This window comes from Seriola aureovittata, chromosome 19 (assembly GCF_021018895.1).
Source record: "Seriola aureovittata isolate HTS-2021-v1 ecotype China chromosome 19, ASM2101889v1, whole genome shotgun sequence".
NCBI classification, from domain to species: domain Eukaryota; kingdom Metazoa; phylum Chordata; class Actinopteri; order Carangiformes; family Carangidae; genus Seriola; species Seriola aureovittata.
Window position 1 is genome coordinate 21,315,279 of NC_079382.1, and position 25,754 is coordinate 21,341,032.

The following is a 25,754-nucleotide window of genomic DNA, read 5'->3' on the forward strand; positions in this document are numbered from 1 at the left end:
TTGTTTTTAGTTCTCACTCTATACACGTGTGTGTATATGTACTTGAATAACCAGGATGCTGTTGTCTTTTATACAGATTTATTTTCAGTGTCATGAATGTGAAGAGCCAGGTTTCTGTAATCTGTGTAGGGGATGAGAGAAACCAGATTTCCTCATATGGATGGATAATGATAGATAATGGAGGAAGTTAATTATTTGTGTTTTCACATAATATGAGACTCTGCTTCTAAGAAAAGCTGCAGTACAGCTGCTGATTATTTTTTCATTATTGATAAATTGATTAATCTTTTTTATCTATAAATTTTAAAAAATATGGTGAAAAACCACCCAAAACTATTTCCCAGGATCCAACAGGGTATGTCACTTGTGGAGGAGCGGCATTTTGACAGCTTATGCTAATGCTAGGATGATAGCAAGGTTACTCACTAACTTTAAAATATTCAAAGTATTGATGGTGAATAATATACAAGATACCATTTGTTTACCTGCTTAATGCTCTGTGAGTTTTATATAATGTAATGTCTGATTCAACATGCAGAAAAAACGTTATTTGGTTGGTTGGCTGTAAATTTCTGTTATCGATTAATCAGACTGACTATGGTTGCTAAGCTAATAATGGCTATGTTAGCTCAGAGTCCCAATCAGAGTAAAAAAAGTATATCTAAAGTATCACAACAAAACAACAACAACAACAGAGCAGAGGAGAAAAACTAACATTTCTGACATAATACAGCTACATAAACCTCTCCAAAAGGGAAACTGGGAGAAATGTGTTTTAACTCTTTAATATGAAATAATAGAAGAGCGGGCTGTATGTAGTTTAATAAGTATAATAAGGAAAAATGCTTATTTGCTCTCTAGCTTCACCACTTTAATGTCGTCACAGTATATACAGTATAACTCAGTTGTGCAGGCTGTTTGTGCTTTACTGTAACATGTGTTGGTATAAAAAATATTCTATTCATTTCATCCATTGCTGCCAGTCCTGAGGTCGACCTTTACACAATATGAGTCCAAAACCTCTGAAGCTCTGAAAGCAGTAGAGTCATATGTTGCGAGTTTGTGTTTCCTCACACTCATTGCAGAGTCTGTTTAATTGTTTTTGCACTAGTCTCCATGTTGTCACTAATTTCTGAGACAATTTTATCTCAGTCTCAGAGTGCCAGTTCAGGGACGTGACGCTCCACGGTTTGTGTTTCAGGGCTGCATATTCATTTTCTAAGATTAATCAAACGTACAGCAGACTGGTGTAATCTCTCTCTGCATGGGAAGGTGAATTTGAACTTAGTCAACTCTGTCAGTAATGTCTTCACCCCCCCCCCCCCCCACCACCCCCACCACCACCACCCCACTCCCCCTCCCCTCCTTCCCTCTGAGACACAGAGAAGACGAGTGGGAGCTGAGGAATGCACTTTAGCACGAGCACAATGGAAGCCTTTTGTGGAAGATGAAAAGAATACTAGTCACTACTAATGAGATTTGATGTAGGACTGCCATTGTCAGTTCGGGCCAGATGGGTCGGGTACACGGCGGAGCAGCCAGTCTCCGCACATCAAAGACCAGGGGATCCCTGCATTGTGTACTTTTCTGGCATTTAGTACAGTGACAGAAATGAAGAGATTAATTAAAAGCATGGCTTTTGTCAGCTGTGATGCTAATGAGGAAGCTGCTCTGATGTGCACCCTCGAGCAGACACCTTCAATCCATGACTGGGTGCCCGCTTTGAACTTAACAACAAAACATCCTCTCGGGCCGTTTTCCTTTTCATCTACGATAACCCGTACTTCGCCTCCCTCCCCTTCTCCTCTTACCTTGGTTTACTTTCCCTCCCCTGCTCTGTTTGCTCACTCAGCTACTGTATGATGACACAGTCTTGAAAGTTTTGTACATCATCTTCGTCATCTCAGACAGAAATCATCTAAATGAGTTTCATTATACTGACATAGGATTTACAGTGGATTATCCCTGTGGACATAAAGTATAGAGCTGTTTTCTGGAGTCTTGCATTTAGATTTTCTGTTGATGTTTTTGACCCTTTGGTTGATATTGTATTTAAAGGATAGTTAATACTGTCGCCTCACAGCAAGAACGTTTTGGGTTGCAACATGGCAGCCGGCCGCGGGCTTTCCATGTGGTGTTAGTTAGGTTAGGTTAAATGGCGACTCTATTCATAGGCATGAATAGATGTCTCCCTCTCTCTCTGTCGGCCCTGTGATGGACTGATGACCTGTTCGGGTTGTACCCCGCCTATCGCCCAATGTAAGCTGGGGGTGGCTGCAGCCCCCCCTGCGACCCTCAAACAAGCATCAACCTCTGGGTCGGAAGTGCTAAAAATTTCCTGCAGTTCCTCTAATGACCACTAGAGTCTGGCTCCAACAGTGAGTCAATCCCCATAGACTCCCATGTTAAAATGTCTGCTACAAAAACAGTTTTGTTCTCTACAGCTAATTTCCACCTCCATGACATCTGTTTACATAACTCACCTGTTTATATTTTATAGTAAAAATAGATTTACTTTATACTAAAGTTATGGAGAATTGAGGGCGTGGCCTCTTTGACAGAAACTGGCATGAACCAAAGTCTCAACCCCACATGATGGCAACAGTGTCTGAGTTGTTATAACTCACTTTCTTGTTTATCCCATAATCTGGCTAAACTGTTGGCTTGGTTACAGTTACAATGAGTATTATTTGTCCCTGTCGGATGTCTCTGTGTTCCCGTTTCTCAATTGTTGATTTTAACACCAAAACAAGCTCAATTTTCTATTTTAGCATGTTCCATCTCGGATTTAAACTTCATACCAGGGTTTAAATCCTGACTCTGTGTCCAGGATCAGAAGAAAAACCATGTGTGGAGTTTCTCTGCTTTATTAATGTACTGATGGATCCTTCCAGCCAAACATGCTTCATATAAATTTCCCTCTCTAATGATTTAATGACTGGAAACAGACAGCGTTTATTAAATGTTGTCAGCGAGTACATTACACTTGTTCTGTTCTTTGAGCTGAAAATAGATTTATTTCAGTCTGGGAGGTTCACCAGCAATTAACATGAGATTTGAAAATATTTATGTATATTTCCTGCAACACAGCACTTGATTTAGCCGAGGTAGTTCCCTCCTCATTGGCCGTGATCCAGGGTCTCTTTGCAGTTTTCTTGGAAGAGCGGTGCCAGAAAACGTTGTGAGGCGTTTGGCCAAAACGATGTGGCGAAGGACACGTCTGGTCCATCTACTCATAATGTGATGCACATCTGCCGCTTCAGCATCACGGCTTCATTAGTCGCTTTTCATTCATTACTCGTTGATATTACATGATTTTGTTTCTCCACAGCTGCACGGCTCATTGACAGCTCTGCATCGGTGCAGATGGTGAAGAGTACACACTGGATTTCACCTCACTGTCTCACATTGCTGCTAAACACTGAATGTAAAATCCTCTATGGTTAAGAGCTGGTTAAAGCAACTAAAACTACTCGGTGAAGTTCAGGGATCCGTGTTTAAACTGGTGAGGAGAAACGGCCGTCGACTGTTGGTAAGAGACGGGAAGAAACCCACGATTTTCTCCTCTGAAAGCCCAAGTTTGAGATTCCTCTGTAAAGATGAGTTCACATGAGAGTGATGGCAATCCCCTCAGAGATAACTGCAGTGTAGGTTTTTGTTTTTTTTGGTAATGGCATTGCAACTGCCAGATTTGAACTGTGGATGCTGCAGCTCATGGTCGGGCACCAAGTTACATTTTTTGAGGAGCCGACAAGCTTACATGCGTAGGTTCTGCAGCTTTGCTATAACTCCTTAAAGCAGGACTGTAAATCCACCTTAAGTCCCTGTTCGGACCAACACAGACACCGAAAAAAAAACCTCCCTCCCTCCTTATTCATTTCGATGTGACCAGTGTACTGATGAAGCAGGAGTCACAGTGAAGAGGGCTCAGCTTCAAACTCATGGGACGTCCTGAATCATATTTCACCTTCCCAGCATCAACACAGCCTCCTGCTTTTGAGTCTCTGCAAGTTGATTTTGATTGTGCACTGTGCGCTGAAACTTCCTGGAAGACTGGAAGTCGATTTAGAAACTGATTTTGGTTTTGAAAGATGTTTGCCAATAATGCAAAGTATATGTAATTTGTAGTTATTGAACCAAAAGCGTTTGTTATGCATTGTGAAAGAAGCTCAAATTAAAGGCAGTACACACAGAAATACCAGCTATTTTTACGCAGTTTCATACTTCCTCTTTGTCAGTGGGTCACTGCTCACAGACGGCGTCGGAGAGATGTCTGGCTGACCCCGCAGGGAGATAACCCCAAAGGTTCTGTTGTTGGGGACACAATACAACCACTTCCTGTCTGGGCTGCACCCACACTGTCCCACACTCACAGACTCACTGACTTTAAAGCCCGTTCCTGCCATGAGGGCTTTCTGGGAGACATTTCGAGCGCTTTATGTGCACTTTCCTTAAGTGAGCATTTTGACAGACTTTGCCTGAGGGAATTACCCACAGTTCATAGCATTGTGACATTAAACATGGGGCGGTTAAGAGCCACCAGGTTTCTCCAAACTGTCCCTCCGGTCCAAGTCACCTGACTCCCCACACCCACCCGTTCACCTGTTCACCTGTTCACCATTCCCAATCACGGCTGCACCCGCCTGCCTGTGGGTCTAGTTTCCTTGTTCACTTGTGACACTAAGGAGAGACGGTTCAGAGGTTTGATTTGTAAAACTTGATATCGATGCAGCAGCAGAGTGAATCTCTGTCTTATGTTTTTTCCACTCTGAGCTGTGGTGGGTTTGACAGGTGGCCTCTCACCTTAACCACACAGTTTGAAAATGACAAAATAAAAGTGCAGCTTCGGGTCCGTCCACTCCATTATTTGTATGAGAGAGAAGTTCAAGCCACTGTTTGTTTTTGTATAAATAATTTAAAGGTTTATAAAATGGTGTGGTTGCTCATCTTTGGACTAAAACACTTATAAACCTTTGGCTCTGTCTGAAATCACTCACTACTCCCTGTACAGTCAGTGAGTTCACCATATTTGTATAGTGAGAATTATAAAAACCCTATACAAGGGACTCACGATGTAAGCAATATATACCATCATGCAGTGTGCTCTTGCCAAAAGAAAGAAAAACACAACGAAAATGACTCGAGTCCTCGACCTTGGACTCCCTGGATACTGAGTAGAGAGCAGTGAATGGGTGATTTTCGGACACACCCTGTGTTTATCTGAAGTGTAAGCTCGGAGGAAATTGTTTCAGTTCCTCGAGTGTCTTCAGGCAGTTCCTTCACGAATTTGCAACCCTAACGTCTGGCACAATCGTGGTCATGACTAAAAGAAACCAGCGCTGACTTGCTTGTTGGAAATGAGAAATGACCAGCAGTCTTCTGAGGTCAGATGTTTTGTAGACCCACCCATTCAACCCCCGACTTCCTCCTTCACACCTCCTGAGGTGGAAATCACAAATAACTTTGAATCAGTTTCTAGTCACTGATTATATACCTGTAGTTTGTTAAGCTGTTGCATCGCCGTTCAAATGCACTTCAGTATGCAGTGAAATACCATACATGTCACAACAAGTTTCAGATGACCAGTCACAATGTTTGGTGGCAGGAGTCCAGCTGAAGGGATCAACCTCAGCGTCCGTCGCTCTCTCTCTCTGAGCTGTTGGGAATGTTTGACGCAGCACTTCCTCTGTCCATCAAAACCAGTCCCTCTCCTCGGCTTCCAGGAACACCAGCTGCTCAATCAGTTTCCACACAGCGTAACCAAAAAGCAGTGACAGGACAACACTGTGGCAACAGGAAGTGTTTATGCTGAAGTACAGCTGACGCCAATCAAATGAATTTTGCGGCGACTGGGCGAAAAGCACAGTTTTAATTTGAGTGGAAATGAAAGGAAACCAGGTTGGAATTCACACTGGTATTTAAAGTTGAACTAACATTGTGACATTATGTTGAACTAGAAACAATTTAGAAAAGGTTTCTTCCTGATTTTCCTCCAACTATAATCAGCTGCACGACTCAAGACACTTCCTGGAAGTCCTGGACGTGGGCAGGACCAGCATGATGATTAAAACTAATTTACATGTTTGCTACACAGCTCCAGAGCCTGTAGCACAAGTGTCTCTGTCCACTTACACATTTTGTGGCTAATGAGTTTTTGCTTTAATGAACGCCATCTGCCTAATTTCACCAGCTTGTATGTGGAAGCTGAAACTGCCTGAACTACCTGCAAGGGATCAGGGTTTGATGAATACATGACTGAGCGGGGGGGTTTGTCACAGCTCCAGGTCCAGGTTCATTCTGGCTGGAAATCTTGTGGCTGGAAAGTTTTGTCTTAATTGTTTTTAAGTGGATAAATTTGTCACAAAATTGAGAAAGAGGTTTAAAAAGGTCCAGAAGTGCAGTTTAGATTAAACTTGTGGTCTCTAAATACCCATTCACTAAATTCTCCCGTTCACTATGTCGTCTATAAGTCCAAAGCTGCCATTGTTACGTGCTGCATCCTGTGATGTGTAAATCAGTTGTTTTCACGTGTGGTCCGACAGACTCGTAAACCGGTTCCTAACGTTACTAGATTCGCTGCATCACCTCTGAGCGTCGCCAGCTGAGTAAAACCATCGGAGACGTGCGTACGACGGACACGAAGCTGCAGCCTGAAGCAAATTCTCATCTTTGTTTCACTCTTGATACGTTTGTACATGAAGCTCCATGTGAAGATTTTTGATTCAAGGTCAGTTCAGTTTACATTTGAACATAAAGATGGCTGCTGCAGCAGCCTGCGAGACACAACAACAGCATTTCCAGCAATGAAACAATATTTTGGAATGAAAAACACCCCTGTGGAACAAAAGATGTTTTTCAGATGTTGTCTGACGTAGCTCCGCCCCTCACCTGACCCGAGACAAACCAGGAAAAAGATTGTTATCATTCACTAAAGAGATGCTTGTTTGAAAAACAGTCGATCAGATTCCTCTGCACACCAAACTAACAACTTCCTCTGAGTGAGTCCAGCTACAGGAGAGACACTGCCGCTTCAACCTGCTGAGACTCCACACACTGAAGGTGAGTTTGACAAAAACCACGACTCAGAAAGTGAATTTTTTAGTAAAGTCAGGTGGGGAGCCACGACTGACTGTGCTTTCTGTTCTGCTGTGTTTTCAGCTTCACTCAGACTAAATGGCTTCCAGATTAGAGGAGGATTTCTGCTGTGCGATTTGTCATGAGGTCTTCAGAGACCCAGTTCTTCTGTCCTGCAGCCACAGCTTCTGTAAAGACTGTCTGAAGAGCTGGTGGAGAGAGAAACCAACACAAGAGTGTCCATTTTGTAAGAGAAGATCTTCAAAGATAGAACCACCTTTGAATCGGGTCTTAAGGAACCTGTGTGAGGCCTTCTCACAGGAGAGAGATAGGAAACATTCGGAGGGTCTCTGCAGTCTGCACTCTGAGAAACTCTGCCTCTTCTGTCTGGACGATCAGCAGCCAGTGTGTCTCGTCTGCAGGGATTCAGTAAAACACAGCAGCCACAGATTCAGACCCATCGATGAAGTTGCTCGACAACACAGGATGAAATTTCGGGAAACTCTGGAGCCCTTAAAGAAGAAGTTAAAGGGTTTTGAACAAGTTAAAGAGGAGTTTGATCAAACAGCAGACTACATTAGGGTCCAGGCCCAACATACAGAGAAGCAGATTAGGGAGCAGTTTAAGAAGCTTCACCAGTTTCTAGAGGAGGAAGAGGAGGCCAGGGTGTCTGCACTGTTTGATGAAGAGGAGCAGAAGAGTCGAATGATGAAGGAGAAGATGGAGGCTCTGAGCAGAGAGATGGCAGCTCTTTCAGAGACGGTCAGAGCCGCAGAGGACGACCTGAGAGCCGATGACGTCTCGCTCCTGCTCAACTACAATGCTTCAGTGGACAGCCTCCAGCAGCGCCCCCTGCTGGAGGATCCACAGCTGCCCCCGGGAGCTCTGATAGACCAGGCCAAACACCTGGGCAACCTGACCTTCAAGATCTACAACAAGATGAAGTGCATGGTCTCCTACAGTCCCGTGGTTCTGGACCCAAACACTGCTCATCCCAGATTCCACCTGTCTGAAGATCTGACCAGTGTGAGTCGAGGATGGGAACAGCCACTTCCCGACAATCCGGAGAGGTTCATCGGCCTCATCGTCCTGGGCTCGGAGGGTTTTAACTCTGGGACTCACAGCTGGGACGTCCAGGTTGGAGAAAGTGCACGCTGGACGCTGGGCATTTTAAGAGAGTCATTCCAGAGGAAGGTACGAGGACAGACTGGATGCTGGAGAATAAGGCTGTCTGAAGGCGAATACTCGGCGTGGTCACCGAAAGCTTCGCCCACCGTTCTCCGAGTGCAGAGGAAGCTCCAGAGGGTCAGAGTGAATCTGGACTGGAACAGAGGAAAGCTGTCGTTCTCTGATCCCGATACTCACACACACATACACACCTTCACACACACTTTCACTGAGAGGATGTTTCCATTCATTTTAAATGCCGATCACCTCTCAGTGAAGCTCTTTCCAATGAGGGTGTCTGTGACAGTGGAAGAGAACAGTTAGCGATAAAGAGGATGATTATATTAAGATATGATTACGTAAAGGGAAACATCATTGAATTTAATTTCTTATTTCCTGTTTGCTGTTACTTAGTTTGACAATTTACTTTTTGTATTTGACCTGTTAATAAGTGAATTAATTTTACTTAGCTTCTGTTTTTCATGATTGATTCAATGATTAGCCTTTTTATCAAAACTGTATCACTTTAAATTTTTGCTAACTTTACGCTTTGCATTATAGTTTGTAATGTTTATTTGTACAAATGGAGTATGTACTGATACAAACATGTAGGTACAGAGCAAAATATGAATTTAAGGACTAATAATCTTGGAACTTAAAGCTGATCTTTTTAGGAACAAATCATGTTACTTTTTTATATTTTACTGTTTAGAAAAATAAATATATTCATAAATATATCTATAATGTTTTTGTTTGGTTTGTACTTTGTGAGACCAGCTGTTTGTCTCTTCCTGTTGGGGAATCTGTGCTGGACTTTTATTTTTATTGATTAATAGACATCTTGTATATTATATATTTACCAAATATGTTATAAATCTGTACCAACAACACAGCTCAAATAAAGTATTTGAATTGTGAAATTTATTGTGAAAAAGTTTTTTATGCCTCCACGCCAGCGACAGCCAGAGCCGGAGGGATGTTGTTTACGGATTGTCTGTCCTTTCACTAGGACTGGAGGATAACCTGAATAGATTTTAGGGGTTAAAGGTCAAAGGTCAAGGTCACGGTGACTTGACAAAACACGGTTTTGGCCTTGTGAATGCAATATCTCAGTAACGCCTTGAGGGAATTTCTTCAAATTTGGTAAAAACATTCACCTGGACTCAAGGACAAACTGATTCAATTTTGGCGGTCAAAGGTCAAAGGTCAAGGTCATGATCACCTCAGAAATCACTTTTTTGCCATTACTCAAGACTTGACTCAGCAATTATGCCAAAATTTCACACAAATGGTTCATATTTTCTCTGACTGGATAAACAGGGATGTAATCTGAAACTGAGTGGCGGAGGGATCCGACCATGAGGAGGTGATTCTAGTTTTTTATTTTTTTTTATTTTTACAAAAGCTGATGTTAATGCTGACTCAGCTACTAACAGAGCTGATTGTCATCACATAATCATAACTGTCCCATGAAAAGCAGGAGGAGCAGCAGCAGCCCACATAAGTGAAACCAGACACAGATTTTAATGATAAAATGACTTCAAAAAACATTTCTACATGTTCGTAATGTTGATGTTCCTGTTTTTCCTTCACTCATCCATGTCGAGAAGTCTTAACATACAACCTGCCATTGTTTGAATATCAGCTGATAAGCATGAGCTGTGACCTGCACGCCTCGACCTGCACGCCTCGACCTGCACATACACTTATACAGGAGCCCGGATCATTGAGTCATGAGTGTATCTGCAGCTATTTCTGGGTTTGACTGAGCTAAAATGGAACCATATCTGCAGATCCTGTGATACTTGGTTTATTTTAAGAAGTTCTTCTGATATACATCTGACATTTTTTGTAATATTAATTCCTAAGTATTTAAATTGAGTTGAAACTTTAAAAGGGAAATGTTCAAAAGTTTGTTAATCAGCTAGCTCATTGATTGGGAACAGTATGTTTTCACTGATATTGAGCCGATATCCTGATATTCAACCAAATGTTCTTAAAAAATAAATGATCTTACAATTTATACAATGATAAAATATCCACTTTATGTGCTCCCCCCCCTCTCCAAAAATCCCATTATAATCACATGAGCTTCACAAAGCGATTGCAAGGGGTTGGATTACTAATGCAAAGAGCTGCAGAGACAGTGGGCTGCCCTGTCCAGTAGATCATGTTAGGATAAAGTAGTCTGACCTAAGCTTATTTGTTGGTCAAATCCTGATTTTGTAACTGTGACATCATTTGACAAAATCACCACAACACATAAATGAAAAGCAAAGACTTAGCTGGGACAGACGATCGACGTTTAATCTTTATTTACTTCAGCTCCAGAACGTAAGAGACTTTTATTAGAGGCAGGTGTTTATGTCTCACTCCCTCTGTTTGATACGTAGAGTTGGTCATAGTCGTTAGTGCGAAGCCTCGTTACTGATGACTTCTCTCTCCTGCTCTCTCTGCTCAGTGTGTCTTATGTTTAGTTATTCCACTGCCTCCTTCAGTAATAATGATACATGTAATGAAAGTAGTTTATTTGCTGTAATGGAGGTGAAGGCTCAGTGTATTGGAAGTGCTCCTCCTCTTCCCTGCGGTTCCCGAGCAGCCAGGAAACCAGAGCGGTAGACTGGTAGACTGGTGTAGAGGTGTAGCCCTAAGCCCCCAGTCGGCATCCATACATGGTCCATTCATGTGGATTTGGGCTGACCAATGGTGGAAATATGATCACTCAGTCAGTCAGTCAGTGACATTTCCATTACAGGGATGGTTGTTGTGGCCCAGCCAAAAAGTGAGTGATTACAGAGGCAGCTTTGATTGTGGCAGCGAGGCTTTAGTCAATGGTTTCATGGCTACCACTGCTGATTACTTGGCTTCACCACTGTGGTTATATATGTAACCATAACATCGGCGGAAAAAAACAAACAGATTTAGTCCAGATTTAATCTAGATAGAAATCTTTTTACCTGTAACTCACCGAGTCAGTGCTCACCAGGTAGATCTGGTCAGGAAATAAGATTTTTCTAAAAATGTGATGATTTTTTTTGCTGATTTTGTTGCTTTTTTTTTGCTAATGTTGCCACTGATATGACACACAAAAAAACAACGTCCCACCATGAGCATTTTCAGCACACACTGATGTAGTCCAATTCATTTTCAAATGCATCCAACAATGATGTTGCAGCTCACCCTCGGCCACTTCAGTGCTGATCTTAGTGGCAGGTTTCCAGAGGAGACAAAGCCTCAGGCATCAGGGGCTTAGGAGAAAGGAGTGTTTTTGTTTGGACCCCTCAAAGGGGCCCACAGGCCGTCTGTCCCTCCCTATCTCCCTTCTGTCCGGGGGTGGGGGGGGGCAATGTGACTTTTGACACCAGGCATCTGTTGCTTAACCAAGAACCTCTCTCTGGAGTCCATGTGCAAACTAATACTGTACCAGCAACCACCCCCATCCCCCACCCCTCCCCCTCAGTGGCTTCTGACCTGCGACACACGGCCCACACTTCTCAGGTTAATGTCAAACAAAACATCAGAGGGTTCAATTCACTTTTACAGGGCAAAGTTTAAACTGAGTTGAAGAAAAGTTTGTCTACATTTACAGCTAATTTCACTGCAGGCAATTAGTTAATGACTCCAACACCGTATTTATAGTGACCGTAGATACTTTTGTCAAAGGACGAATATACTGTTGTGTTTCCCTAAAAAATATCCTGTAAAGGTACAAATAAAATCTGTAGTAAATCAATCTGGGGATTCCCTCAGTGCTGCCAGTCATTGTCAATCTGGGATTTTCCTCTTAATTAAATAAGGTGTTCCTGTTTTTTGTTTTTTTTTCTTCATTTTCTTGCTCTACTGAGTAATTCCCGTTCATTAACGGCTCTGCTGTGATTAATGGCTCCGTTTCAAGCAGGCAGCGTGCGGCATCTGTTGTCCTCTCGGTCAGGGGGAGGCGCAGTCCTTTTGAACTTGTCGGGGCAGAGATCTGGCCATGTGGACGGCAGCGAAGACAGTGGAATAATAACCAAGGAAGAAAAATGAGCAAGGAGTTTATTCAGCAGTCAAAATGAACACGAGTCTGTTCGAAAAGGAACCGTCTTGGGTTTTAGTTCGATTGTTTTTAGCTGCTGAAATTTCTCACCGTTCAGTCACAACTTCAGTGTTACGTTCAGATTAAGGACAGATATATTTTCATCCATTTTATTCTAGAAAACACAGACTCTGTGTCACTGGGAGAGTGGCAGTGATCCTTAGCACTCAAATTAAACTTTTAAAATCTTGGAGAGAACTGTCCAGTACCTCCATAATTAAAAGATGCGGTGTCCCTTTTTGTGTTTCCACCACTCAGTGAAAACAGGAGAATCAACATCTGATTGATAAATCATAAACACAATTGATCTTAAATGTTTATAAACCTTCGCGAACAGGCACAGACAACATATGTTTCATATCATGTTATGTTGTTTTCTGACTGTCAAGAATGTCCGCCCATAAAAAACGACCTCATAGATCGTCTGTGCAGCAGCTCTATTGTTCTGTTAGGGGACCTCACAGGAACGAAAGGGCAAGTCATGTGATGTTGTCTATAGATTGAGAAAGTCCATGTGGGGAGGAAGTAGGAGTGGATGGATGGGTTCATTTCCTGTATCAACCCAATTCTCAGCATTGTTTCTTTTAACCAGAACCTTTACTGTGTGTTTATTATTGTAACCATGAATATGAAGGTGATTTAACCTCAATGAAGTAATTATTTGAACCCAAACCACTGTCTTGTACCAAACCATGTCCCTTCCATAACCTTAACCAGTGGATCTTATCAGAGGTTTAGGGATAAAAAACTTCTATGGTCGGTTAATTCAAGCACATTTTACCTGTAGTTAGTTATAGTGAGGCTTATGGGTGTTTGTTAGATGGTGCAGTGTATTTGTGAGGTGGCCACAAACATGACTCCAAATGAGCATTAATGTTACTCTGTCTGCAGGAAGGAGGGATTTGAAATTTGCTAGCATATTAGCTTTAACAACTTTATAAGGTAATAATTTAATATGTCCTTGTTGTGGTTACTGCTAATTCTGATGCAAACAAACAAACAAACAAGTGGCCAAAAAAGTATCATAAACAAAACCCTGGCAGTCAGCAGTGAACACCACTAAGCCCCACCCTTTGCAGATGCACCCCAGAAATGCTAAAGCAACATGTAAACTTACACCACTGAGAAAAAAAACAACTTACTTTTAACTTTTATAAACTTTCAATAACATCTCAGTCTTCCTTGACAGATGGAATTTGTAGAAGACTGTGAGCTGGAATTGAAAGCTCAGTAAAAAAAAAAGGAAGAAGGTGGGCGTTGACCTTTGGGAATACTTACTGTTCCCAGAGGTCAAGTCTGGGCTTCCATTCTCAAAACATGCCTGAGTAATTCTCACCCCCATGTTTAGTCCTGTCCATCTTCATGTGGCCACACACCTGGTCTGTTAAGTATCCACTCCTCTCTCTCTCTCTCTCTCTCTGTGTGACACTCCAGCCTCTATTTATAATTAGCAGTGATCAACAGGCTCATTCGGCCTGACAAGGTAATACAGTAAACCACTGTGAAGGAGCTGGAGGAGGTTCTCCAGGAGCCGGCCTGCTCACTGAGCCAGAGAAACCTGTCAACTGCACCATTAAGCCAGGCACAACAACCGATAAATCTGCTGGCAGAGATGTGTTACAGATGTCTAATTCCACACACCAGAAAGACGGGCAGGATGAGAGCGAGCCAGCAATAAATCTCAGGCCACGCCTCTTCTTCCCAGTGCTTATGTCACGCTTCCTTTATGTGAACGCAACATGATTGGATCTGACACTGGAATCAAGCCAGAGTCCCGTGTTTCAAGCACTACTTATCCAGTAATTTAAAGAGATAAATCACTGAATGTTTAATGTTCATATTGTTCATGTCCCAGAGCACTGAACCCAGTATTAAGTGCTTGTGAGCAGGAAATTAAACGCCTACTACCGCAGTCCTGGCACCGTTCCTTAATATATTACTTGCCAGAAAATCTGTAAAGAATGACTCTGACTCTGAGCTAGATCGGCACATTTCCATCGTACCCCACCCTCCAACTTCCACGGTAGAACACCTGCATTTCCTCTGTGTCCGGATAAAATGCTTCTTATAATGACGTCAACAATGGCTCCAGTTGGGGCCACCCTTGCAAAATGTACTAAATCTATTAAATGAGGGGGGTTCTGAAAATTAAAATATCTCACTTACACCTGATTTAAATCATTACAAATCTGTCCCTGCAAGAAAACAGGAGGTGAACGATTTCATCTTCAGAAAGATGTGCGGTTTCTCTCACAAAGGTCGGTTCCTCCTTTGAGGGGAAAGTAAAGACGAATTAGTCAAAAGGAAATGGAATACGAGAAGCCATGGGCCTCCTTTGTGACTGAGCAGTTTGTAATTAAAACCTAAATGAGGTTGAACTTCGTCAGTAAGAGAAGAAGAAACCGAAGGTTATGGGTGTGATATCCCAGGACACGTAGTCTGACAGCACGAAACAGAGATTTAAATGGTGAGTTAATGAGTTTTTCTTCCTCTGTCTCAAGGGTGGACAGGCACCTATTAGCCCGAAGTCATCACAAAGCTGTGTTTGTCTCCATTTTCTTATCAGATAATCAGGTTATGATCCTCTCGCCCCGTCCAGACTATGAAGTCATGCTCGCCAGACCAAAAGCAGGAAGAAGAGCTCAATCTCCTGGTCATTATATTACAGATAAATGGCAGAGCAGCCAATGAAAACACAAGAGTCCCAGCAAATTCAATCAAGCTCCTTCACTGAATGTGGTTTCATGCAGCCATGGAGTTAATGTGTTTGCAGTCAGACCTGGCTGCCCGTCCCTTTCTCCTGAGCTATCCACCATCTGCTGCTCTTTTGGACGTTGGGAGGACCACATTTGTCTCACTGCGTGCTTGGGCTTGTGCGTGACTACTCTGGAAGACAAACATGAACCCACAGCAGAGAATAATGAGCAGAAAATGTTTGAAAAGAGGCACAATTTCTCACAGCATGTTAAGTAAAACAAACCATTAGCAATTTAAAGCATTAGCAGCAGCTTTGTTCTTAGGTTTTCCAGTACTTTGTAGATGGCACCACACTAAAGAGCAGCCTGTCACAGCAGATCCTGATGTATTAGGATTGCTTTGATTTGATTTATACTCATGTGTTATGTGTTTTTGTGTAATCATAATTTATGTTATATTACCAGAAAACTATTTCGAATGTCGTCTTTTATCCAAGAATGATAGATTGCACATTAATACCCAGTTTTGGTGCAATTGCCAAGGTTTGATTATATTGGCTGCAGCTCAACCTGGAACAATGGAAACCCAAGCAGAAAAAAAGGGGCATTTACAAAACTTAGTGTTCAATGCAGTTAGGGTTTTGTTCTGTATAAACAAAGACAAAACACAGAAGATAATAATATTCACATTTGAGAATAAATGCCACAGACCTTGTTGTGCACAATTTGTACTAAATGGAGATATTTTGGTTTGGAGTGTTTTTACCAGAAATCTTCAATATTTTTATTTGATCACTGAGAAAACAGTCAGCCAATCAGAAGAGAGGCTCAGAGCCTCCTCTCTTCTGATTGGCTCACCGACCTGTTGTTACTAGAGCTCCAGAGAGAAGCCTGAGAGAGGAGATGTAAAACTACACTGAGATGGTTTTTGGATCTTAAAACCACAAATATATCTTCTTATGGATCAAAACTTCAAATAAAACACAGAAGAAAAGTAAAATACGGAGCTTCAATAAATGAGGAAACGTTTATACCCTACGTTATCTACAAGATTTCCATTAGAAGATAAAGCAGAATAAGGAAGTTAAACTAAATGATCTATGTTTGCAAGAAACTTATTGATTCTCTACTTTTACTTATGTTTTCACATTAAAGGAAAAGGTCATACCACGACCTATTCTGTCACGCTTTTTTTTTCCCACATAATTACTCCCTTTCTCAGGGGTTTTAAAAAACATTTATCTTTCTTAAGTTCATGCGCAGCATATCCTGAGAGGATGTAAAGGTCTCCGACAAAAAGGTATCCAGAGAACCTCGACTGTGAGCAGATAAGCACCATAATCCAGCAGATAATGTGAGTGTAATAGCTACCTTTTGCATGGCTGTCTGAGTGTGAGAGCAGCAGCGATCCTCTAGAGCTTAAAATACACCTTAGGCAGTTTGGTTATTTTGTTTTTATTTATTTCCATGTCAAGTCATGTTTTATTCACACTGTGTCCCACTACAAAAATGTCACTATGAACTGCGTTGTAAAGAAAAGTACATGCCTATCAATGTCATGGACGTAGTAAAAGAGCATATAAAGAATTTAACGGACCATCCATCACTGCCATGACAGGACCGTAATAACCACCTGAAGCTCCTTCACACCTCTGCTGTTTGACAGTGTTTGATTTCAGTTTATTTTTTCTCTTTTGTTAATAACGCTCAGCTGTTTTAGACATATAATCCTTCATTATATCAAACATCATTTTGATACTTATAGCCAGTATTCTCTTAAAGAAGCCATTCAGTGTATTCTGTAACTATATAGTAAAGTAAAGTATGTTTGGTTTTTTTCTTTTATGTGTGGAAAAACTCAAAACCCAACCTGCAGCTTTGATCAATTCTCTTAGATTCTGGGTCTGTTGTGAGTGAAATCAACATCATGACATTGTGTTTTGTTCTCAACTGCATTGATGAAGAGTTTTTGACTCTGGATGATATAACGACATCAATACATTTCTTATTAGCTGAAGGTTTTCTGAGTGATCGGATAAAAATATAGCAGATTTCAGGTAAACATTCAGTGAAATCAAATCCTGCAAGGTTTGGATGGTGGGTCCAGGTGGGCGGGGCTTGGTGGCTGCTTTGTTGTGACATCACAAAGTTACAGAATTCCTGACGGCTGGTTTTAAGGCTCAGTTTCTGAATACAGGCTGTGTGCATTTCTCTGTGGACTGAGGCTTTGATACTTTCACAGTATTAATATAGAAGCTAGACCTGATCTATAATCACACTACACATGGACACAGACCTTTAGACTAGATGGGACCTTTAAGGAATCATAGAGGATATGAATGATCTTGTCCTTTGATATATAAAAGGTTAGTGAGGCTCAGAAATCCAGTTATACAAGTCCAGTCTCAGATTATGTTATGTAACATAACAGTATGTTTCACATTGACAAAAGCATGAGGATGACCTCATTCACACACTTCAATGGACACACATGAGAGATGCTCTGAACAAACACGAGGAAGCAGCGTAGGTTTCCCATCACAGTCAGTGTGTGGGAAACGGAGTGAGAGAGGGAGGTCACCTGCTTACTTACTAGAGGGCAAAATGAAGTAAAATATTCAGTGGTTACTAAAAATAACCCAGATCGCTGAAACTCTTTAAAATTACATTCTTATGTCTTGTATCTTACATGATAAATAATTCATCACCAGCTCCACTGCTCTTGCTCTCTGCTGCTCAGCTGCTTTGAAATTTCTTTTTATTTTTACTTGTGTGTGTCTCCTTGACTTGTGGATGCTCTCGCTGTGGCAGTGGTGCTGATGTGGGTGTGGGGATACAACAGGAGGTCAGAATCGGATTATGGTTTATACAGGGAATGTACACTACTGGCCACATGTCGCAGTGTTTCTGAAATTAAAGCACAGGAAATAAAAAATCTTAAATCCCAAATTTTATTTAAAGTTTTATCTCATTCAGCAGCTAAACACATGAATTATTGTTCAGGAAGTTCGTCCCAGCACTGTTGCAGAAGTTCCCACAGATGTTTGTCACTTGCAATTTGCTTTGCTTTCACCTTCAGTCCAGTTCATCCCAAACCGGCTCCACAGGGTTCAGGTCTAGAGACTGTGCTGGTCTTGATCTTGTGAAGCCTCCGTCTGGTTCTGTTCTTCTAATGTTGTGGCTCGTTATCTTGCTGAAGGATGAAGCTCTGACCAACCGGTCTGTCTCCCTGTGTCACTGCCTTTTTCTCTCTGTTCTGACAGAAATACACTGGACTTGAGCTGCTAAAATTTCAACAAAACCTGGAATAACCTTTGACCGGTAGCATACACGTTAAAGTCATACCTAGGTTTAGAGAGGATTAGCAGTTAAGTTAAACCTACTACTTGGCTTAGAGCCTGTTTTTGGCAGTTGTTACAGCTCTTGATCCTGCACTGACTTCCTGTTTACATGGTTAGTCTCTTCTAATTGGAATGACTCTATTGATATTTACTAATACTTGATTTACACTTACTAAATTGCAACCCAATTTAGTAAATTACCAGTTTTAAAGTAGCTAGTGGTTACTGAAAAAGGAAGTACTTTATATCTAGATTTGTACAGTTGTTCTGTGATATAAAGTCTAAGGTAAATGCCTAAGATATCAGGCAACAGTGACTAAAAACATCCAATCACCTAGCTTAAAATGCTGTTACATGCACTGCTAATGGTGAACTTAAGCTAAAGATTACACTTTGTAAACAATTTTAGAGTTTTCACTATTAAACCTGATCCAAATGATTAGAGTTAAAGAAATTAATAACTAATAACTCATAATAGCTAATTAGTACTAAAACTCATAATAAAAATTCTTATTAAAACTCAACTCTTAGGGGAAGAGTCAGTCCTTCATTACTGTAACAGGATCACTGTGGGAAGTTTAATGCACTCCAGGAGTAATTACAAGCTATTTCATGCTGATTCGTAATAACTGTGTCAGTGACTTCCTGTATCTCCCTGACTGAGTTAGAGAACAGGCGTCGGCTCATTGCTCTCAGCTGAGAGTTACAGACACAGTGGAGGGAGCAAAAGAGAAAGTGATAGACAGTAAACGAATGAAGCCGTGTCCCTGCAGCAGCCTCGTTGACCTACTATGACGTATTCTGACTCGAGAGACGGATTGTGAAGCACACTGCGAGGCTGTGGAGAGCATGAGTTTCCCAAGTAAAGAAAAAGTGAGAGTCATGCCCCTATACTTATAACATCACTTGTCTCTTTTCTATTAAGTCTACTGTCAGAACAGAAATTGGTATATCTTTTGTTCCTATAACAGATTCCTCCGTGATTGCTGAACCTCTCTGCAACATAAAAAACGCTGACCAACAAAAATAGGGTTCCAGATATGGAGGCTGGATACAGTGAAATTGTTTTGGGGTCTTTTTTTTCCGTCAGTTAGTTGTTGCAGGTATAATAGCTCTGACTTTAAGTTACACAACAGAATAACATTAAATTTTAGACGATTGCAGGAGTCATCTGACAGGACTGTATCCCATGCATGCACTGAGCAACCCAAAGCAACCACACTGCCAGCCCAGTATCCTAAAGATTAATGTCCGTACTGGAAGATTACACCAGTGCAGGAAGTACTGTGCCCTCTGTGAAGATGAGTTGAAAAGTAAGGGTGTGAAGGTTGGAGCTGAGAATGGAAGTGTAGCTCATGTCACTTTGCAAGAATGAAAAACTGCAAAAATGCTCTGTCAAACTGAAGTAAAAATATATTAGCTAAAAGTTTTCTTTTGCTTAAAACAGTAGAGTAGAGTCAAGGATGTCCAGCTACCAATAGTCGTAAAACAAGATCAAATTACAATCAGCTCATCAACAACATCCCACTACTGTCAATACATTTTGCAGCACCGATGACGATCAAGCCCAAAATCAGACACCACTGTCTTCAACAGTCCATGATATTTACATTAAATAATCAGCAACTGCAATAAATCAATGAAGCTGATTTCATTTCCATTGTTGGAGCACAATTGGTGCTATTTAGAATTAACACACAAATATGGTCCTTAATGTTAGCATGTAGCTCAGAATTAGCATTAAGCCCAAAGCACTGCTGATTTTAAGTACTGGCTGCACTAGAGCTGCTAGCATCAGGATGTAGGCTCTTAGACTTGTTAAGTTCTTTACACCCACGACATAGCAGCCGTTCATGCTACATGCTTTGTCCTCCTCCATATCACAGGGTTTTTACTGATATGGGTTTGGGATGAAGAGTCAGAAGCCCATAACCCTGATGCCACTGTAGGTCTGAACCTCGGCACTGAGGCTCACTGGTCTTTTTCATCAGTTCTGGTCAAAGTGTAAAAGGAAGGAAACACTTGCTGTGCTGTATCAGCTCATGAAATATAGATGTAGGAATGTATTCTGTATGCAACAACCCCCTCTAGATCTCCACAATGTTCCCCGGCATGAGCTTTGAAGCCTTGTGAGTTGGTGTTCGCTGCCAGCCATCTGTATAGGGAAAACAGCAAGTTATATTTAGATCTGCCTTGCATTCATGTGTATAGACACTCACCAGGGGAATCACAGCTACTATCAGTACACTTCCTGTCTGTGTCATTCATAGGCTCAGTTACAGGCTGCTTCCTCTGATCAACTGCAAAACAAAGGGGAGACTTACTTAACCTAAGATATAGTGGAGAAACATAGGCATTTTTCTTCCATTGTGTATTTGTTAAAAGATCGCAGTTCAAAATATGGTATGTATCATAGTCAGTCATAGCAACTGTAGGTTATTTATAGGGATCAATATATAGTGTAAGGATAATCGTCTTAATCCGAATCTGAGCTCAAGGCCAGAAGGTCTTTAAGGTAACATGAACCTCAGTGGCTCCCTGGGAAGCAAATTTAAAACCATCCCAATAGCAAACAAAAGAATCGTAGACTTGCTGATGAGGAAGTAAAGTGGGATGTAAGGTGAAAGCATCATGGGAAGGCTCTTTAATGAGGCAGAGAGGGTGAGAGTCCAAGTTGAAAGAGGACAAGTTATGTTTGTTAAAAGTCGCACAAATGCTTTTTTTTTTTTTATCTCACAAACACTACTTTTCCTTTATAACTGCTGTAGATTTCACTGATAATGCAGATTGTAACAGAAAACTGAATGCTTCTTACTCAAGGTGACACACAAGTGGAGGTCTTATGTATTTACGTATCTGACGCACATCCTTTGGTTCGAGTCATGTTTGACGTCTGTTGGAGAAAAGGCCGAGATTCACGAGCTCTTCAAGCAGCAATAGTCTGGAACAAAATCAGCTTTTTTTTTTTGCCTTTATTTAATGAAATTGACAGTAAATGCAGGGATGCGTCTGTGCCCACAAGGTATGCGCCCTAACCATTCGGCTATCAGGTCGCCCAGTTTAGGGCATTTGCTAGGTGATAAAGTACATTGGGCACTGTTGTAATTGTTTCCGCAGCTGCAACTATTGTAATATTTGATTTTATCACCTCCTCATGCTGAAGTAGACGGACCTGTAGAGTCCACAGTCACCTCTCAACCAGTTGTTCCCTGGGCTTCACGGTTGGATCTTTATGTGTTCCTTCCTCATTCCATTCCCTGGTCAGTGTCTTCCACTGCCGGCGTGATGAGCCCTACAAGGACTTGTGGGTCCTGCTGCCGCCGTAAATCATGGATCCCAGCTGCACTCTTGGATCAACCGCAGGACAAGCAGGCTTTTGTAAAGTGTCTCTAAATGATTCTCCAGGGTGATGAACACGCTGGTTCACCTCCTCTGTGGTGCGTGCCGGAGCTGCAAAGATTTTGTCTTAAAGGACAGATATTTGCTTCCCTCCACCATTTTAAGTAACCAGCCTGTTGTGGCCTCGTATCCTCCCTTTAAATCTTCACGTGTATCACAAAGTTGAAAGTAATAATCAACTGAAGATTAATTTTCTTACAGTGTAGTAGTATGCAACCTTCATACTTCTGCCCAGCCACACTCATTTTCCATTCTAGTTGCATACGATCCAGCAGTTGTCTTGTAGCCAAACCAGGAAACCACATGTCTAAAGTGATGATTCCCACACTGCAGCTCTTCTCATGCCAGATTTATTTGTGTAATTTTTTAAGTGGATAAATAGTTACTTGGAGCTGCCTGATTTTGTTATGAATGACAGGATTTGGGCAAAAACCTACTTGGCAGAATATCATCATGTTCCTCAATTTGTTCCAAAGCAACCCCCCACCCCAAAATCACCCACACACCCCTCCCCCCACTGCCTCTCCATCAGGAAGGATATCCAGCAGAAGATTCAAAGCTGCGCCGGGATGTTTTGTAAAAACGCACCAAGCCGTTCAGCCTGTGACACATGGTGGGGGTAGGAGAACAGTACCCCATCGCTCCATAGACTCTCACTGTTTACCCTCACTTAAATGACAGGTTGCAAATCAATCATGGAAGGCCAAAGCCAAAGGAAATTACTGTCATATATACAGTTTATTGATGAGCTAGAATTTGGATCAATATTAGTGAGTGCCAAATATTTAGCTACTAGCGACATGGCTCTATGGTTGGCATTGTCAGCCCAGTCAGTCCTGCACTCTGGATCCAGACTGATAACCATTAAACTGTGTTCAGACATTCATGGTCCCTGAGCTTCCCTCATTGTCATGAGGGTACGTTTTTGGTTTTGAGTGAAATACGGATGGACTGCCATGAAATTAGGTTGAAATTGGTCCAGATGTGGAAGTGGAATCTGACAATCGTGCCGAGTATGGACGAGCCTCGGGCCGTGGAACCGGGCGTATACTGGGCCAGAAGAAAACAAGCATGTGGCCCGAGCGTAGGCCCGGATGTACTGGCTAGCTATGCCAGTTCAACAAAGCCGGGTCCAGGTTTGCTGACGTGGGCTTTCTGTTGGATTCAGATAGACCCCCTGATGCAGGTTTAACATCACTTTGTCAGTCTGAAGTTGAACCTAAGCTCAACTTTTACTGGTCTGCAACTCAACGTTATGCAACAAAACTGCTGTCGTGGTCACTCAAATACATGCCAGCACACATTCCTGCTGTATTTCAACCGTTAATCTTGTTATAGTTGGGATGTCCGACACTGTGATAACTTTCCAGAGCTGTAAAACCCTGTGTCACAGTATTATGAATCGCTATGGAGTGTTTTGGCATCTGATAAACCTTCAGATTCATGGATATGTTATTTCAGTGGATTTCCCAGATTGTATTTCATGTCAACACCACAGCTCCAGAGACCACAACATGCTCAGTGTGCCAAATGGTGTCCAGGGATTATTTGAGCATCAGAATATTAACTATTGGAATCAGTGAAATGTTAGTAAATAAGATCCAAGTCCATTACAAGTTATAAACGATGTGATGTTTTAATCAAAGCCCTGAACAGTGAAAAAAAACCTTGATTTCACTTCCTGATTTTCTGGCGGAAGAAAAAAAAAAGAAGAAGAAAATGGTCAGAAACTAACCCACACACTTCTTTCTCGTGGAGTTCCCCTATTGATCTGAAAACCTGAGGGTAATTCTCTGCTTGTTGAGTGGGAGTTGTGTTGGGACTCGTTCTAAAACCAGAATTTATTAATCAGAACTTCTCGTCGCTGCCTGGCTCCCGAGGAGCAGCCGGTGCTATAATCAAAACAGTGCTCCGAGGGGTGCGCCGTGTTTCCACAGGATCATCAGGAGGAAATCAGCGTCTCCACTTATCGCAACAGTTACAGAGGAGAAGAATAGACTTTCATTACTGGGTGATAATGCAGCACGACGGCCTCAGTTCAGTGTGTCAACCTGTACATCATCAAACACATCCAGTTTGCACTAGCAGGCAGTTTTGCAGTGTTTGTCAATGTTTTCTCTTTATCAGCGTGAAAAAGAAACATTTCTCTCGACCTTTTCTGCAAAGTGTTCGCAGTGACTTGCCTGAAAAATGTTCATCGTTGACATATTTGTTTTGCTCCAGCATCTCGGCATGATTAACATTTTTATGGTTGTGTTTAGGCGACCCAAAGCACATGGTTAAGGTTAGGGAAAGAAATCAACAGTGTCTTGTGGACCACATGACACATTAACTTTTCCTGTATTTAACCAAAACCACAGAGGAATTATACCAGCAAACTGTTCCATGAGAAAGTGAGTTTATTTATCAGTCTCAAATCGCAGTAATGCTGTGATATGGAATAGTAGAATAATTGTTCAGTGAGACGCAGGGTTTGTCAGAATTTGTCAACGTCATCATCCAGATGAATTTGGCTGTTAAATTTAAAAACGTCTTTACATCTGAACAGTTTGTACGGCAGAAGGTACGATGGAGAAAAAGTGATAATACAAAATACGACTGAACAGTTGAATGTATCTCACTGTTATATTTAATACGTGGTGTAAAATATAATGCAGTGTGTATCACGTTGAGAGGATCAGCACTGACCTTGGTTGGAGTCTGCTGTGATTAATATGATTTGTGCCATTATTCCACCCCCATTAGCAGAGACAGATAATGAAACAGGAATCACTCAGAGCCAAACACTGTGTTCAGTCCAGGAACAAGAAGAGCTATTTCATGGCACAGACGCGCTTGTCTGCAATGATGAAGAACGTCCTTGTAATCCTGGCTCCTAATGACACCACAGCATAAAGGAGACATATCGCCGTGTGTGAACAACAAGATGAGCGTTCTCAGGCCACAGTCACACTGACACTGACTCGTTCACAGACAGAATGGTCGGTGAATAAATTCCTAAAAAGATTATGTACTTAAAGTTGGGAGATTTTAACATGGGAGTCTGTGGGGATTGACTCACTGTTGGAGCCAGACTCTAGTGGTCATCGGAGGAACTGCAGGTTTTGGCACACAGTTTTTAACGTCATATAATCTGTCTTGTACCTGTCACTTTTTTATTTTTTATTGAAGAAGCAGATGTTTTCTTGCACGGTGAATGATGATTTCGTGGTCATCCAGGCTACTGTCAGCCACCTCACATTGAAGTGCACTTTTACCTCTGAAATCACTTTGCTGTCCTCTAACAACACTATATACAAATGAATGCAATAATCTAAAGAACCAAATCAATTAAAATCAGGTCAAAGGGGCAAAAAGAATAATGCATTAAACATTTGGATGGTAAAAATTTTTTAAAAATTAAATTAGCACATCGCAAAAAACTGTGCATGTACGGATAGTTTTCCTATAATTGAAAGCTCCCTGTGGAGGTGAGCAGATCGCCATGCACCATCCAGCCCTCAGGTCTCATTTGTCTGAGTAGAGCCATTAGCTCAGTCAGTGACACAACATGGCCGAGACTCTCCTGGGAGCCACTCGCGACCATATGGCGGATGACACCGGGCCCGTGTTGTTTATCTGGACCTGTGCGGGAGCGCGGACTGTGCTGGCCTTGTTGTTATCTGAAGCCTTGATAAGAACGCTTTAATATCCCCCTTCCTATAAAGGAGATCACACCGTGCTGAAGGGGAGAGAGAGAGAGAGAGAGAGAGAGAGGCTGGGGAGTAGCTGTGGTCGGGAAGTGGGAAGAAGAGGGTTGCCAAGGAAACTGGTTACTCAGCGACAAGCTCACCATAGAAATACACTCATGTTACATCAGTCTTATTACTCCAGCGCTCCCCTCCCCCATCATATCAGACAGAGAGCTGTTCGGGTGAGCAAAAAATCAAATGGGTCATTAAGTTAAGTCTTTAGTGAACCCCAGCTCTCTTAAACAACCTCACGTCTTTGTATTGAAGTCTA

At 41.9% G+C, this 25,754-nt stretch overlaps 1 protein-coding gene and 2 long non-coding RNA genes across 3 annotated transcripts in view; 2 read left to right on the forward strand and 1 right to left on the reverse strand.

The window, feature by feature from the left end:
* The window catches only part of LOC130187803 (uncharacterized), a 128,121-nt gene that overhangs the window by 86,872 nt on the left and 15,495 nt on the right, over positions 1-25,754 (forward strand). The gene's annotated exons all lie outside the window — the stretch shown is intronic.
* Positions 6,953-9,128, forward strand: LOC130187799 (E3 ubiquitin-protein ligase TRIM35-like). The gene is made up of 2 exons (XM_056405694.1): positions 6,953-7,059; positions 7,159-9,128. Exon 2 carries the CDS (start codon positions 7,174-7,176, stop codon positions 8,563-8,565), a length of 1,392 nt encoding a protein of 463 aa, XP_056261669.1. The 5' UTR covers positions 6,953-7,059; positions 7,159-7,173; the 3' UTR covers positions 8,566-9,128.
* On the reverse strand, positions 18,244-25,142 carry LOC130187804 (uncharacterized). The gene is made up of 3 exons (XR_008830503.1): positions 24,441-25,142; positions 20,573-20,653; positions 18,244-18,268 (listed from the first exon to the last, which is right to left on the reverse strand). It is a non-coding gene; the product is annotated as an uncharacterized LOC130187804 (long non-coding RNA).

Excerpts from the sequence above, each read along its gene's own strand:
- LOC130187799 (XM_056405694.1), top strand. The coding sequence starts at position 7,174 with ATGGCTTCCAGATTAGAGGAGGATTTCTGCTGTGCGATTTGTCATGAG.